This window comes from Sapajus apella, unplaced genomic scaffold (genome assembly GCF_009761245.1).
Source record: "Sapajus apella isolate SASKATOON/1434 unplaced genomic scaffold, GSC_monkey_1.0 scaffold42, whole genome shotgun sequence".
NCBI lineage: Eukaryota > Metazoa > Chordata > Mammalia > Primates > Cebidae > Sapajus > Sapajus apella.
The window spans coordinates 6,590,136-6,604,876 of NW_022436982.1; the positions used below are offsets into that span (position 1 = coordinate 6,590,136).

General features: G+C 43.5%; 2 protein-coding genes across 2 annotated transcripts in view; one reads left to right on the forward strand and one right to left on the reverse strand.

Moving 5' to 3' along the window:
• Positions 1-291: 291 nt before the first annotated feature.
• The window catches only part of MOB3B (MOB kinase activator 3B), a 206,350-nt gene continuing 191,900 nt past the window's right edge, over positions 292-14,741 (forward strand). Inside the window, exon 1 of the mRNA XM_032300004.1 lies at positions 292-555. The gene's annotated coding sequence lies outside the window, so the exon portion shown is untranslated. The remainder of the gene's footprint in view (positions 556-14,741) is intronic.
• On the reverse strand, positions 5,119-5,819 carry IFNK (interferon kappa). Its single transcript, XM_032300007.1, has one exon. The coding sequence runs from the start codon at positions 5,741-5,743 to the stop codon at positions 5,120-5,122; it is 624 nt and encodes a 207-aa protein (XP_032155898.1). The 5' UTR covers positions 5,744-5,819; the 3' UTR covers position 5,119.

The window sequence follows — 14,741 nt, forward strand, 5'->3', positions numbered from 1 at the left end:
TCATGGTATTTTTCAAGAATCAGAAAATCCGGAAGAAGGCAGACCGTTTCCCACTCTGTAGGTGCCTTGGAAATGGCCGTTGCGGACGCAGAGCGCATCCTTTCTGATCCGACGCCTTCTTCTCTGCCCTGGCCCGAGGGCCAGTGTCTTTTCCGCAAGGCTCGGAGCCCCCTTAGACCGGTCATTTCCCATGTCTTTCCGAAGGGAAGATGATCCCGAAGACGACCTTGCTCCCAACGGAGCTGCCATTCCGCAGGCGGCCGCCAGGGGTCCCCGCTCGGCGACCCCGCGAGACAGTCGAGCGCCGGCCGGCTGCGCGGCGCGCTGGGTGCCTGTGGGGGCTGCTCCGGAGCGGCGGCGGCTGAGCTGGAGCCAGGCGCTCGCCCGTCCGCCGGTTGGCTCGCTGGGACCGCGCGCACCGGCCGCAGAGTCCCTCGCGTGGACTGGCAAGCGACGCCCCACCTGCCCCGAGCTCACCCTTGTCCTCTCGCGCTGGCTGCCGCTGACCCGGCGAAGGGAGCCGACCGGGCCCTGGGCTGGCGGTAAAACGCCACGGTGAGTAAGAACCCGCTCCGAGCGAGGGGAGGCGGCGCAGCCCGGTGGCTGCTCGCTCGAGATCTCCGCCAGGCGGGCAGCAGTGCGGGGCGCACCTGGGCGCGGGTGCGGGAGGGTGCGGGCGGCGGCGGACCTGTCCCCTGCCGGCCGGCCGCGGGCTTCCGGGGCTGGAGTCCGCTTCAGACCCCTGCGGGCGCCCGGGCTTCGGGCCGGCTCCTCGTGCGCACTTCCCGGCAGGAACCCGGGTCGCCCACTTTCCACCCCGGGATCCGTGGCCTTGATTCGAAAACATATAAATCAATAAGATCGTCCTCCTTTCGGGGTGCGTCTGTCTCCGAGCCCAGCCCGAGCCACTGGCGCCTGCGGGGTGCTTGTTGGACTGTGGAGTGGCGGGAAGACAAACTTTACAAAACTGCGCCCGGGCTGGGAGACCACGCTTGGGCGTCCTGATCCTGAGGGAGGAGGCTCGGCTCCGGGCAGCGTCGGGAAACTCCGCGCGGTCAGCCGGGTCGCCCCCGGGGCTGATGATGCCTCATGGGGGTGGGGAGCGTAGAAAGGTCGTACAAATCGCGCTTAACTTTGGGGCCAACAACTGTCAAACATGTGGAATCCCAGCCCCTCCCTTTCCTTGAACTCGGGAAGAAGGTGAAAACCCTTCAACTTTGCTTTGATTGCCCCTTCCCACCTTCAGACCACTGCAGGGAGGGTAAAGCGCAGACCCCTGGCGCCTGGCAAGTAACAGAGACCCTAAATCTCTCGGGAGCCCCCTCGCCCTCTTTCCCGACCCTCTCCACTGACCCTCCCCGCAGGGACCTTGCGGCGCTGCCGACTGGGATCGTGGCAAATGGCCTTTTGTTTCTCCGCGTTTCCCCTATTGTTTGCCTTTCCAACATCTGGTGGAGCTTGGGGAGAGAAGGCAGCCCCTCTGGTCCCCCTCCTCGGCCCTCACGCCAGCTCCAGCAGGGGATCCCAGCTGGGGAAGCGGAGGAGCCTGACCCCAGCGAGGCCGCTCCACCCAGTCCTTGCGGTTAGAGGGTGGAGGGAAAGTTGTTTCTTCCCCGCCTCCGCGGCTGCCTGTGGCCCGGGGCGCATTTCTCAGATCTCAGCCCAGGCGCGCCGCAAAGGGCGCAAATCCGAGAAGGGTGCTGCTTTCGAGACAGTGGTAGCGGGTTCCGCCCCAATCCAGAGTGTCTTGTGGTTGGTTCCAGAGGATTTCAATCTCTGGCTAAAGGCGTTGGGGTTGGGCCGCTGCCAGGGCAGTGGGAGGGGATCAGGGCACCTCTGGTAGGCGGAAAGCCGAGATTCTGGGGTCCTTGAAGTTTCCAAGGGCTGGAGGGCCGGCTAGTCGCCAAAAAGAGAACCTAGATGCAAATAATGAGGAAGCCTCATGACGTTGCCGGGAAATAGTGGTGTGGTGGCTCACTGCGGAATGAACGTGGAGTTCTGGCTTTGAGTGCCACTAGAAGTTTAAATCCCAAGTCCCCCTCCTGCATTGTAGAAAAAGAGGACTAAGGACACAACGCAGATATGGCCAGAGCACTGTTCCCCGCTTCCAGGTCCCAGCGAACAAGTGGCTTAGGATGGCCCCGAGTGCCCCTGTGCGTGCGCCTGTTGGGTTGCAGGCGGCCCTGTTTCCCTGCGCAAGTTAGATGCTTACATGTTGTGTTCATTCTTAGTGAGTGTGGATTATTGATTAAAGAACTAGGGCAAAAGCAGTGTAGCCATTCGAGAAGGCAGGGTCCCCAGATGGTGCCCAGCGACTTGTGTTGCCTCTGAGGTGAGGCCAACTGAGACTGTGCACCTGTTGGAACCTATACCTCCCCATAGCCTTCCAGTTTACCTGCTGTTGCCGGCTTTTCCCGTGGGATCCCCAGACGGTCCCTCTTCACGGAAGCTCAATTACACTTTTCATTCCTCTTCAACCCAGGGGAAAAAAGGGGCTTATGTGGAACACTTATGATCTATGTACCCACTCAGACGTTGTCAGTGGATACCAGGTGCTTGGTCTGCACAGTTCTGAGAGTTTTCCCTTTGCCAACTTAACAGAGCTTGTGCGTTTCCATTTAACAAAAAAGAAGCGAGACTGCTAAGCCGGGAATGTGATACACAGAGCACTTTCTCTAGTGATTTCTGGATATTATGTCTTTTTACCTTACCAACGGTGGAACCAGCAACAGAAAACAACATTTTTAAAGTACTGAAAGGCACTTTACAAGAATTTCATTATGAAAATTATCCCCAAGGAAGGGTTCCTTTGAAATTTAGGAACAGCAGCAACCCAGAAGCAACAAAAATGACCAAAGTTACTCAAGAAGTACCCAAAGGCATCACTGGTCTACCCCACTAAGAAAAACAGGGCAATGATAGTGGAAGCTAAGCTTGCACCATTTCTGTTAGAATTAAAAGCTTCCCCCCCAAAAAACCATTCTGGGAAAAATAAAAAATATTGATAGGTGAAAATGAATATAAAAGGGGGAGATGCTATAAACAAGGTTCCAGTGAACAATCTTACCTCCTTGGAATAAATTTCTGAAGACATGATACCTAGGTCACAGGGGTTGATGCCTTCTCTGGGATATTGGAGCTTGCTGTATTTCCCTATAGAAAAAGTCCCAGTTTACTTTCTCCACAGTTATGCACAAAGGCTCCTGTGTCCTCTACCTTACACCCCACTCACATTTGATATTATAATTCTTTTTCATTTCTGCCATACTGATGGAAGGGGAGTAGTTTGTCATCATATTTGCATTTAAAAAATCAAGTTGGATTAAACATTTTTCATATTGCCTGTAGTATTTCTTCCTTTGTGATGAAATACTTTTGTGTCAGTTTGTGTCCTTGCCTTTCTTTCCAGTGGAGATGTTATCCTTTTTCTTTTGATTAGATGTGTTCTTTATAAAAGCATACTGTTTTTTACCCCTGCCACACAACCAGAAAATCTATATTGACTGGAAGTGCACAGCTTTCTCAGCCATTCTCTTTTCTCCTGCATAGAAAACACTTGGCAGGACTGCCACCATAAATGACTAAAGTAATTGACATCATTCCAGTAAAGTTAATACAACAGGCAAAGGCTTTATTAGAGAAATTCATGAAAAGTACCAAGGGTATATTTTCTGCTAAGTAGCTTACGTGTCCCAACTCCTTTACAAGCTTGTGGTACTATTTTTAATTTGGAACACCTCTGCTGATAGCTGTTTTTACTAAGTGGTTTGCACTAACTCATTTTATTGTCTGATCCTTCTGCTGATAGCCTGCATACACCATGATTCACAATTTGTTCCTGTTCTTTTGAACATTTCTTCTAACTTCTTGACTGAAATTTGCCTCACTTTTATCATAAGACTTTTGGCTATACCATTTGAGCCCTGCACTTAGAATCATCGTGAATCTGAACAGTTCGGCAGCATGCTCTTTATGGCAGGAGCAGGAAATGGCTTCCAAAGGCAGAACCAGGTACCTTTCACCCTTTTTTGTGCATTTGCATAGCCACAGTCTCTGTTAATTCTTGCTTGAAGGTAGATGGCTCTGAAATGGGGTAGAGGAGAGAAAGGAAGAGAAAATCCATCTGAGCTAGGTGGTGAATTAATACAATGAAGGGCCATACAAGAAAAGTAAATAATCTAGGTAATCTGGCTGCGAAATAACTTTTAAAAAGATAGAAGATATTAAAGTATCATGTGTTATTGGAATAGCTAGTTAAATTAACTCACAGAATGTAGTCTTCTAACTAGGAAAATCTAATGTAAAATTGTTCCATATTATGACTCTGGACATTTTATTTCAGGCACATAAAAAACAGTGAAAGACAGATGCTGTACTATATACTTTTCTGCAGCATTTTCCATGCCTGTAGATGCAGGCATCAAACAATGTACATCAGGAGTGAAGAGTGTGCTGCATTAGAATCATGGGCTCTCAAAGGTTAAATGAGAGCTTAATGGTCATCTAATTGAACCATTCCTCCAATTTCACTATGGATCTTCACTCTGTTAAAATAATGAAATACCATTCTACAAACAGCATCAATTAAAACAAACTGAGCTGAGAAGCAAATGGGCCAGAAATGTCAACCTTTTTTCTCTGAGCAGGAGGGGAGAAAAGCAAAGGTATGGACTCTAGGGAGCATGTATAAGCTCTTTTACTGTGCTGAATTTTCAAAGGATAAACAACACTGACAGCAAAACAGTTAAGTCATTCAAATGTTACCATTTTGCAACATTCTCTGCTCCCTATCCTCTAGCCTTTGTCTTGGTGAAGTTCACAGGTGGTACAGCAAAGCTCTTTCAAAATGGCCAAAGAAAAGAGGAAGAGAGAATAGAAGATGGAAAGGAAATCTTATTCCTTTAAACCTGTCTTAAAAACTTTCTAACAAGACTCTTGGTCACCAGGAGAATGGTTGGAATTACCTCTCCTTAGAGAAGTGAATGTCCCTTATGTTCCCAGGCCACCAATCCAACTGAGGACAGGCTTGCGGAATAGCACAATAATCCTTAGAAGATGGAGGAAGAGAAGGAGAAAGGGATTTCGGAGGGAACAGGAATTTCAATTCCCAAAATATACCTTATTTACTCCTGAGTAGAGCTGCGAATTTGTAAAAGTAGTACAAACACCTTCTGATTTCCACTCGGACAATCTCCCAGGCACAGTCACTGTATTTCTTTTCTTTCAGGAAATTGTCTATCCTGTTGAAATATCTCCTCAGTTCCAGGTTGCTCGGGTGGGGGACCCTGGCTTCTGAGGGTTTCATCTCATCCACTTTCATTTCTTTCATGATTTCATTTTCATTCTCTCCTTCCTCCAAGCATTGGTTCAGATACTCTGCTTGCTGATCAAGTCCTATTTGGATTTGTTTGAGGTGTTTCTCTTTCCAAGTGGATTTGAAGGTGTGTTGGCTGAAGATGTTGAAGGCCTGTAGGGACATTTCGTGGAAGGCCTTCCTCATGTCCCTCTTCATAGGCTGGGTATATTGTAGGAACTCTTGGGGCAACTCAAAAGCTACGTTTTCTCGTAGACATTCTATAGGAAATGAGTTACTCATACTGAGAAGTCTCAGGTTTCGCCAGGTGACTCTTCTCAGGTGAACATTCAGTAAGTTACAGTCCAGAGACAGAGTGCCAGCAATGAACAGACCCACAAGGAACTCAAGCCACAAACACTTTTGAATCATATCAGGTTTGGTGCTCATTTTTTTTTTCAAGCTAAAAAATGCAGAAGATGTAGATTTGGCAATGATATTTGAAGTATTCCTTCCTTTATATATGTGAGTGTCTTCAGCAGGAGGAGTTTTCTCATTCGTCATTTTATAGTTACCAAGGTTGACGGCCCCTTTCCTTTGCCTCTGAGGCTTATTTTTTTTTTTTCTTTTTTTTTTACTTTGGGTGACTATGCTGAGTTTGAAAGTCATAACATTTTTTTTTTTTTTTTAATGAGCAAAGTGTTATTGTGTTACCTTACATGGCTGGATGATCCATCCCAGCACTAAGGAATCATCATAATAAGACTGATGCAGGGAATTTCAGAAAGCCAAAAGCTGTGAGTGTATACACTCACTCACTCACTCACTCATCCAACTCTATTGCATATGAGGGAGTGAGCCTTCATGAAAATATATTTTTTGTACCTGGCGTTATAGCTAAACATCCGCTCTCATTGAGCTAACCATAGACATTGACCAAATGCCTTTGATTATTTGATTGCTAAGTCACCAGAGCCCAATATAATTTAGGTTTTTCTGATTTTGTTAAAGTACACTTCTATATTTGGATATTTTCTCTTTTTTGTTTGATTTTTCTGGATCCTCAGAAAGTTGAAGAATAAAGTTGGTCAATTTAGCATGGCACTTACTAAGTAGAAGACTAAGCTGGCTTGGTTTTCTGTTGCATTAGAAAATGTTGATATTCTCTAAATATCCTTTTCTTCAGTTAAATCCATCCTGGACTTGGCCTTCCATATGCCTCTGATATCTTCCTTAAAAGTCCTGGAGTGGGCTTTATATTTGAGAATATCTTTCTGACTCATTAATTTCTCTCTTGTAGTATCATTTTTTTTAAAGGTAGTATTTTAAAATTTTTGCTTAATTATTATTTCTTCTTGCCTGGTGATTCTGGATTCTGTAAAGGCTTTTGTTTGCTCCTATGTTTGTTGTGCATTGAGGAGGTATGTGAGTAGGAGGTCACTCATTTAACCAAGCTGATTCCTAGCTGGACCAATGTTACTGTGGTAATGATGGCTATCCATCATTTATGGTTTTTACTTTGTTTGACCAAATAACTTTCCTCTGAGTATGGTTAAGACAAATGGATTATTTTCTCCAGTAAATTAAAATGGGTTGTCATTAAACAAAGCTAGCTTATTATATCCTCTTTAAAAAAAAGATATACATAAATTTGCAATTAAGCCATTGTAGAATGATAAATAACCACAGTTCCACAAACATGGCAGACTGAAAAGCTGGCTTAAAAAGCTCTTGTCTAGGCCGGGCGCAGTGGCTCATGCCTGTAATCCCAACACTTTGGGAGGCCGAGGTGGGTGGATCACAAGGTCAAGAGATTGAGACCATCCTGGCCAACATGATGAAACCCCATGTCTACTAAAAATACAAAAATTAGCTGGGTGTGGTGGCACGTGTCTGTAGTCCCAGCTACGTGGGAGACAGAGGCAGGAGAATTGCTTGAATCCGGGAGGCAGAGGTTGCAGTGAGCCGAGATCGTACCACTGCACTCCAGCCTGGCGACAGAGCAAGACTCTGACTCACCAAAAAAAAAAAAAAAAAAAGTTCCTGTCTAAATCAGTTGGCTGCACCAAAGGCTAATTGTTGGTAAGTGGGATTTCTTAAAATCCTGGCTTTTGGGAGAGGTTTCCTGTGGAAAAAAGAAATTATATATGTTACTCTATATACTCTATCTACATAAATTCTGATTTCATGGACAGATTTCTTGGGGTGACCAAATTTGAAGACTATTAAGAAAACAAGCCCTTTTATATAGCATTGTAAATTGACACACGCTTCCTAGAGAGGAAAATGGTAATATGGATCAAAAGCCTTAAAAATGTACATAATATTGGACTCAGCAATTCTCCCTCTAGGAATTGATTCCCCAGAAATAATTATGATGCCCTTACAGACTTAGCTGTAAGGAAGTTTGTCACACAAAAATGGAAAACAATCTTAATGTTCGGCAATAAACAGTTAAGTAAGCCATCAGTAGAAAACATATGTGCAAGCAGTAAAAATCATGTGTGAGAATATATTTGGTCACTTAGATAAATTTGTAGCTTAAAAAACAAGCTTATATTTGTATATAGAGGCTGATACCACTTTTGTTAAATGTAGACATATGTATATACGTACAGAAAGAAATCTTGATATATATATGCAAAAATTTTGAGTCATTATCTCTAACTGGAAGAATAATGGGTGGTTTTTAATTTTATATTTCTACTTACCTAGACTTTTTAAGTTTTCTATGGTCAGCAAGTATTTCTTATTTAATAAGACAAAGGCTGGGCTGGGCGCGGTGGCTCGAGCCTGTAATCCCAGCACTTTGGGAGGCTGAGGCGGCTGGATCACAAGGTCAGGAGTTCAAGACCAGACTGGCCAAGATGCTAAAACCCCGTCTCTACTAAAAGTACAAAAATTAGCTGGGCGTGGTGGCACGTGCCTGTAATCCTAGGTACTTGGGAGGCTGAGGCAGGGAATTGCTTGAACCTGGGAGGTGGAGGTTGCAGTGATCCAAGATTGTGCCACTGCACTCCAGCCTGGACAACAGAGCAAGACTCTGTCTCAAAAAAAAAAAAAAAAAAAAAAAAAAGACTTGGCTATTTTTAAAAGCAGATACATTTAAAAGGAAAAATTATTATACATCTGAAATGAGATCAATACTACTTTATTTGTTTAAACATTTCTACTCTAGAGTATTTTGAAAGAAAATGTAGATTCTCCCTAAAGCACAGTTCTAATCAGTTGATATGAATAACATACAGTATGTGGGAATATACTATTCTTGCAGCTTATCATTAAAAATATGTTTATATTTGTATACATGTATTTATAATTACACACACACACACACACACACACACACACACACGGGTTCTATAAAGTGCAAAGCCTCTCTGAGGTCCATAGCTTCTTACATATCTCATTTAATTTCTCTACCTAAAACTTCTTGAACTGTTCCAGTTAGAACAGTTATTCCCCATTTTGGGTTTACAATGTCTTGGACTCCTTAAATATGGGTTTTAAAAAATAGATAATTGTATAATTAATACAATTGAGTCCCAGCTGAGTGCACTCCCACACTTCCCTGAAATTGCCCTTGGCGCTTAGTATACTTTTCACTAGTTTGACACAGTTCAGTGATACCAACCAAGCTAAAAGATTGTTCAATTGCCTTACTACTGTGGTAAGTTCTTCTCACTGGTGTTGGAGATGGCTGCACATTTGGCTATTCCCGTTCATCTTGAAGTTGCCTGTATTTTCGGCCATGCACAGTTTTGTCAATTTTAGCCCTCTTACCCCAAATTTTCTTCCTTTACTGTAATTCCATATTATATTTTCATTTATCCAAAAATGTACCTTTATTGTTTACGACATCCCAGGCACTGGCCTAGGTCCTGAAGCAGGAGGAATAAAGTGTAGTGCATGATTTCAAGGAGCCTGTAGTTGAAGAAGCAGGTGTGTTCTGTGTGTTTTAGGCTGGAGGAGGAATTCTTAGGGTTTCCCTAGGCTGGAGGAGGAATTCTTAGGGTTTCCCAAGAGTGTGGACCTCATTCCCCCTGTTCTTTAAATGTTAATAGATGCTGATGTTGACAATGTTCATGACAAGGAAAGATGGTTGGCATACACATCTGTCCCTCTCCCACCATTAGAATTGCATGTCTTCTCAAATAAAAATACAGAACACTCATTGAGACATACTTATACTAAAAAGTCATTTACTGTTTTTATGAAATTCAGATTTAACTGGGTGTCTTTATTTTTTCTGGCAACCCTATCTGCCATGCAAGCTCTCATTGACCTCTCAGAACAGAGCTCAGACGTGACATCCCCTGCAGAAAGCCACTCCTCTGCTACTTTTCCACCTCCTGCAGAGTTTCATTTGATTGCATTTCTCTATGCTGGCTTTACATGTGCACATACCCGTAACAACTGTGCACGCCAAAGAGGGCACCTGTCATACTAAAACAAAATAGTACTCACACATACAAACATACACACATTTGTACACTCACATATAATCACTCTGATTAGAAGCATTATCAAATGATCAGTCACTGGTCATACCTCTGTTCTGTAAAGCCGTGCCATCTGAATGTATCTCAAAATATAATCAGAAAATTGAAAACAGTGACAGTGTAAGGAAACATTTTGACTCCTAAATTTGGCATATGACTGCTGATGACTGCTCAGTCTGTCATCAGCAGGCTATGCACTGACATGCTAACATGGTTTCCATTATATCTGTTCTTATTTCCCTGGCATGGCTTGAGATTGCTTATACATGTTCAGGCTTTCCTCAGAGGGAGGGCTGGTTAGCAGGGGCTGCTCTGTTCATGGAATTGTGTGGTGTCTCTGTGGATTATGAGGTTAACTGTATTGGACAAGGCACAATTTGACAAAATGGAGATGAGAACAAAATGGAGATGAGACTTTTTTTTTTTTAGACAGAGTCTTGCTTTGTTGCCCAGCCTAGAGTGCAGTGGTGAGATCTCAGATCTCGGTTCACTGCAACCTCTGCCTCCCGGGTTCAAGAGATTCTCCTGCCTCAGCCTCCCCAGTAGCTGGAATTACAGATGCACACTGCCATACCCATCTAACTTTTATATTTTTAGTAGAGATGGGGTTTCAACACATTGGCCAGGCTGGTCTTGAACTCCTGACTTTTTGATCCGCCTGCCTCCGTCTCCCAAAGTGCTGGGATTACAGGGGTGAGCCACCGCACCTGGCCTGAGACATTTCAGTCTAGACAAGATAAATGTGATTCAGCTGAGGGGCATTTGTCATCTATAGATAAGATTTATTGCTTTCCATGAAAAGACAAGTTTTGAATCAGGACAAGAGTAACACACCATCCACGTTACTCAATCCTTGAATGTAAGTTTTTCCATTTGTAAGGTCATTAGGTGACTGAACCCAGTAGAGGGCCCAGGGAGGGGAAGGAAGCCTTGTGTCCAGGCCTAGCAGTACTTCCCATGGGGCCTGCAGAGGATGGTCACCACAGTGTTGTGTGCAGTGATTTTATCCTCAGAGCAACCCAGTCACTTCTGGCAACTTGATGTTTCACCCATTCTCACTGCCTCAGCATTGGGATCTGCCTCATTTGGGGCCAGCTTGTCCTCTGGTCCCTTTCTTGGCTCTTCTCTTACTGATGTCCCTGATAGAGAAACTGATAATGACTATACAGGGAATACATGGATATGTGCATATTGTAAAAATTCCAATACTTCAGAGCGAGTGAAAGCTTTGCTTAACAGCCCAGCCTCATATGTCATGCTTCTCTCCTCCCCTGTGGCAACTACAATATATTCCTTGTTTGACACCTTTCTCTTTATTAAGCAATACGTTCTGTGAGGGAAGGTCTAACAACTGGCTTATTTGCCTTCTCTTAAATGCCCACAGGGAATAGGAGAGACCCGGATCATATCCATGGGTGGCAGTTGGAGGACTTGTATGTATATTTTTTAAATTGCCAAAACAGGATTATAAAAATTGTGCTATGCTTTGAGGTTGAATCCTAGAAGTATATCTTTGTGACTGTATATAGGATATCATTTGGAGATAATATTAAAAATCTATATTGTCAGCCCTTTATGGATATGAGGTCCAGGATAAATGGCTCACCAGACCTGGCCTGTGAGAGGGCCAGGCTATCACAGCACCTGACCCATAGTAGGTGCTCAATAATTATTTGCTGGGTGACTGAATGATAACAATGAAGCCATGTCTTAATGACAGTAAAGTTATTTGGTGGCTTAGCGCTTTTTTTGTAGGGATATGGGGAGCACAAAGTCAGACGTTGGGGAAAATCGAGGCGTTTACGGAATGGTGGATGGCAACTTAGGTGGCCATTTGATGTCCTCTGCTACTTCTGGTGCATTCTCCTTGGGATTCCCTGAGGCTGGTTAGATCATGAGCACTTTTGTACCATTACTCTAGTGATATCACACGGTTTTGTATTGCTTGGTTGATTCATATATCTTCCCCTCCAGAATAAAAATGTGTTCTTCTTAGTTTTGTATCCATGGCACATCTTACACAGTAAATGTTTGTTTAATCAAAAACCGCCATGTGATTTCTTATACTTCTCAAATCTGATTGAGTAATGACCTGCATAGACAAAACTGCTGAGAAGTTCTAAGACCATTCCTCTCCACCGCCTCCTTTTGCCACTGTTTTGTACATGATGCTCCCTGTAGCTGTCATTTAATCGTATCAACCTTAGAGGGGCTCTTTGGACAAACTAATATCCAGTTGTCTTTTCCAGCTCAGTTGAAGATTATGCACATAGTAACTTCCTGCCCAGGAATAATTTGAGCTGTGAGAAAAGAATCCCTGATAAAAAGAAATGTAGCATGATGGAATAAGTATTTCAGTAAATAAATGTGCACCACCAGTAAAACCTACGTTCTCTTTTAGGATTACCAAAACAGGCTCCATCCATATCCTCATTTCAGTGCTGGGATTACAGGTGTGAGCCACCAAACTTGGTCCTTTTGAGCCCAAATGGGCCTTTTACTTCTGAGTGGTTAGTAAGAATTTCAGATGGCAGGGATGAAAGATGAATGTCACCTACCAGAATAATCCTTCTCTTTACTCAGTGAGTAGATGTGGATTTTTTCCTAGCCCACATCCAAGCGTGGCTGTAGTTGGGAAAAAATGATGAGAGTACCTTGGATGGTGGACAGAAATGTCCCCTTGTCTTGGATAAATATTTAAAAAGGAGTTGGTGTAGTGGAAATGAAGACAGTGTCTTCTTTTAATTACCATCAGCTGGCATGTGGTCATAAGGTTTCTTGACATTTCTGAAGAACAAAGAAAGGTATTGTGATAGAAAAATTTCAGTGGGCTTACTTAGCCTGGCAGAGGACTCACATGCTGCAAATTTTAGGATTTCTTAAGTGTCTGAACAATGCCTGAGGTTGGGGGTGGTATCTGGGAATAATCTTCTAGAGCAAAAGGGTGGGAGATGTGAGGAGGGGTCTCTTTTCTTCCTGCCAACATCCCTGCCCCCATGTAGCCTGAGAAGAGGCTTGGAATGGGTTTCCTGAGAGATGCTAGACTTTTCCCCATGTCTGAAATTAATTTATTTATGTACTCACTTGTTTGTTTTCTTTGCTTTCCATTTTATTCCCAGTGTTTAGGACACAGCGTATACTCAATAAATATTTATTGAATGAATAGATATGTATTTCAGTATTTTACCTTATGAGTATATTTTAATCTAAATTGGATATCAGATTAGTTCAGTCATTCTACCTCTTGTTAGAACTGTGTAACTTTGAGCATTCTGTGCTTTAGCTGTACACAAAGCTAATAAGAGTACCTATTTCAAAGGGTGATTATGGAGATGTAAGGTGCTGAGAAAGAATCTAGTACATAGAATGTGGACAAAAAATGATAGTTTCCATCATCATCTGTTGCCTACAGTGTTGGACACAATGTTAAATTCCAAGAATACAAGTGCAAACAAGACAAATGTAGTCCCTTGCCGAGGTTCCTGGAGTCAGTGATACCTAGTCTTAATCTTAAAAGGCAAGAGTTGATGAGAGTTTGAATTGGGACAGTGATAGCAGGTATCGAGAAGAAGAGAATTGCTTAGAAAGTAAGAGGTTGGCAAGTGTTGGAAATTGATTTGGGATGGAAGGCGGGGGTGAGAAGGAGGAAATAGACTAGGGAAAAGCTCAATTTTCTAGCTGGATATTGGCTGTGCCACCAACTAAGAGATAGCCTATGGGAGGAAGAGCAAGCTTAGGGGAGCAACTGGGTAGTTCTGTTATAGACAAGTTGCTGAATTGTCTGAGATGACTAAGTAGAGATGTCTATCCAGCAGCTGGATATATGGGCCTAGAGTAGAGTAGAAGACTGATGCTAGCAGGAGAGAGAGATTTGAAGGTATCCACAGAAGCTGTAGGTGATAAGACTAAGAATCAGTGGGTCTGTCCAAAGAGAATCTATAGGGAATGGAATGAAGTGGGTTAGTGTCAGAACCCTAAGAATCTGCTATGTTAGAGTGGGCAGCCAGAGAGGAAACTGAAGAGGATGATCACAGGCATAAGGAGAATGAGGATGGAATATTCTGGGTTTTTTTGTTGTTTTTTTTTTTTGTTTTGTTTTGTTTTTTTTGTCTCTGCATCTTACCCAGATGACTCCACAGAATTTTCAACATAACAGTGTAATCCAGCTATTCTTAGTTAAGCTGTATTTGCCATTGTTGATCTAGACCTAACGCCCTCCTGTTGATGTGATTCTTTAAGCTCAGAAAGAAGAATTAATTCATTGAAGCCTACGGTCAAACTCTTTGGGCTCTTTTAGTATATGCCACCCATGAAATACATCTTACTGGCAGGCATGTATGTGTGGAGTTCTTGGCAGATGTTACCTGGACTGCAAGTTCATCTGGTTTCTTTACTTGTGCCACTTGGGGCTGTAGGAGTTTGGGAATTTGTTTATTTCCTAGGGTTGCTGTAACACATTACTGTTACCAAGGTGGCTTAGAACAATGGAAATTTATTCTCTCATAGTTCTAGAGTCTGGAAGTCCAAAATCAAAGTGCCATCAGAGTTGTGCTCCTGTCAAAGCCTCTAAACAAGACTCCTTCCTTGCCCCTTCTAGCTTCTGGTGCTTGCTGGTAGTCCTTAGTGTTCTTTGGTTTCTGGATGCATCATCTCTGCTTCTACGTATCCCTCAGTGATTCTTCATTTATCTGTGTGTTCCTTCGCATGGCCCTTCGGTGGCCGTCTTATCAGCACACTATTTGTTACACTTAGCACCTACCCTAATCCAGGATGACATCACCTTAATTTGATTACATTTGCAAAGAATTTTGTGTCTTTGGTTACGTTTTGTTTCTTTGGTTAAATTATAGGTATTGAGGATTAGAACTTCAGTGTTTTTTGGGGGGAGACACAGTTCAGTCCATGACAGGGGAAATGGTACAGGAGCCTTTTTTTTTTTTTTTTTT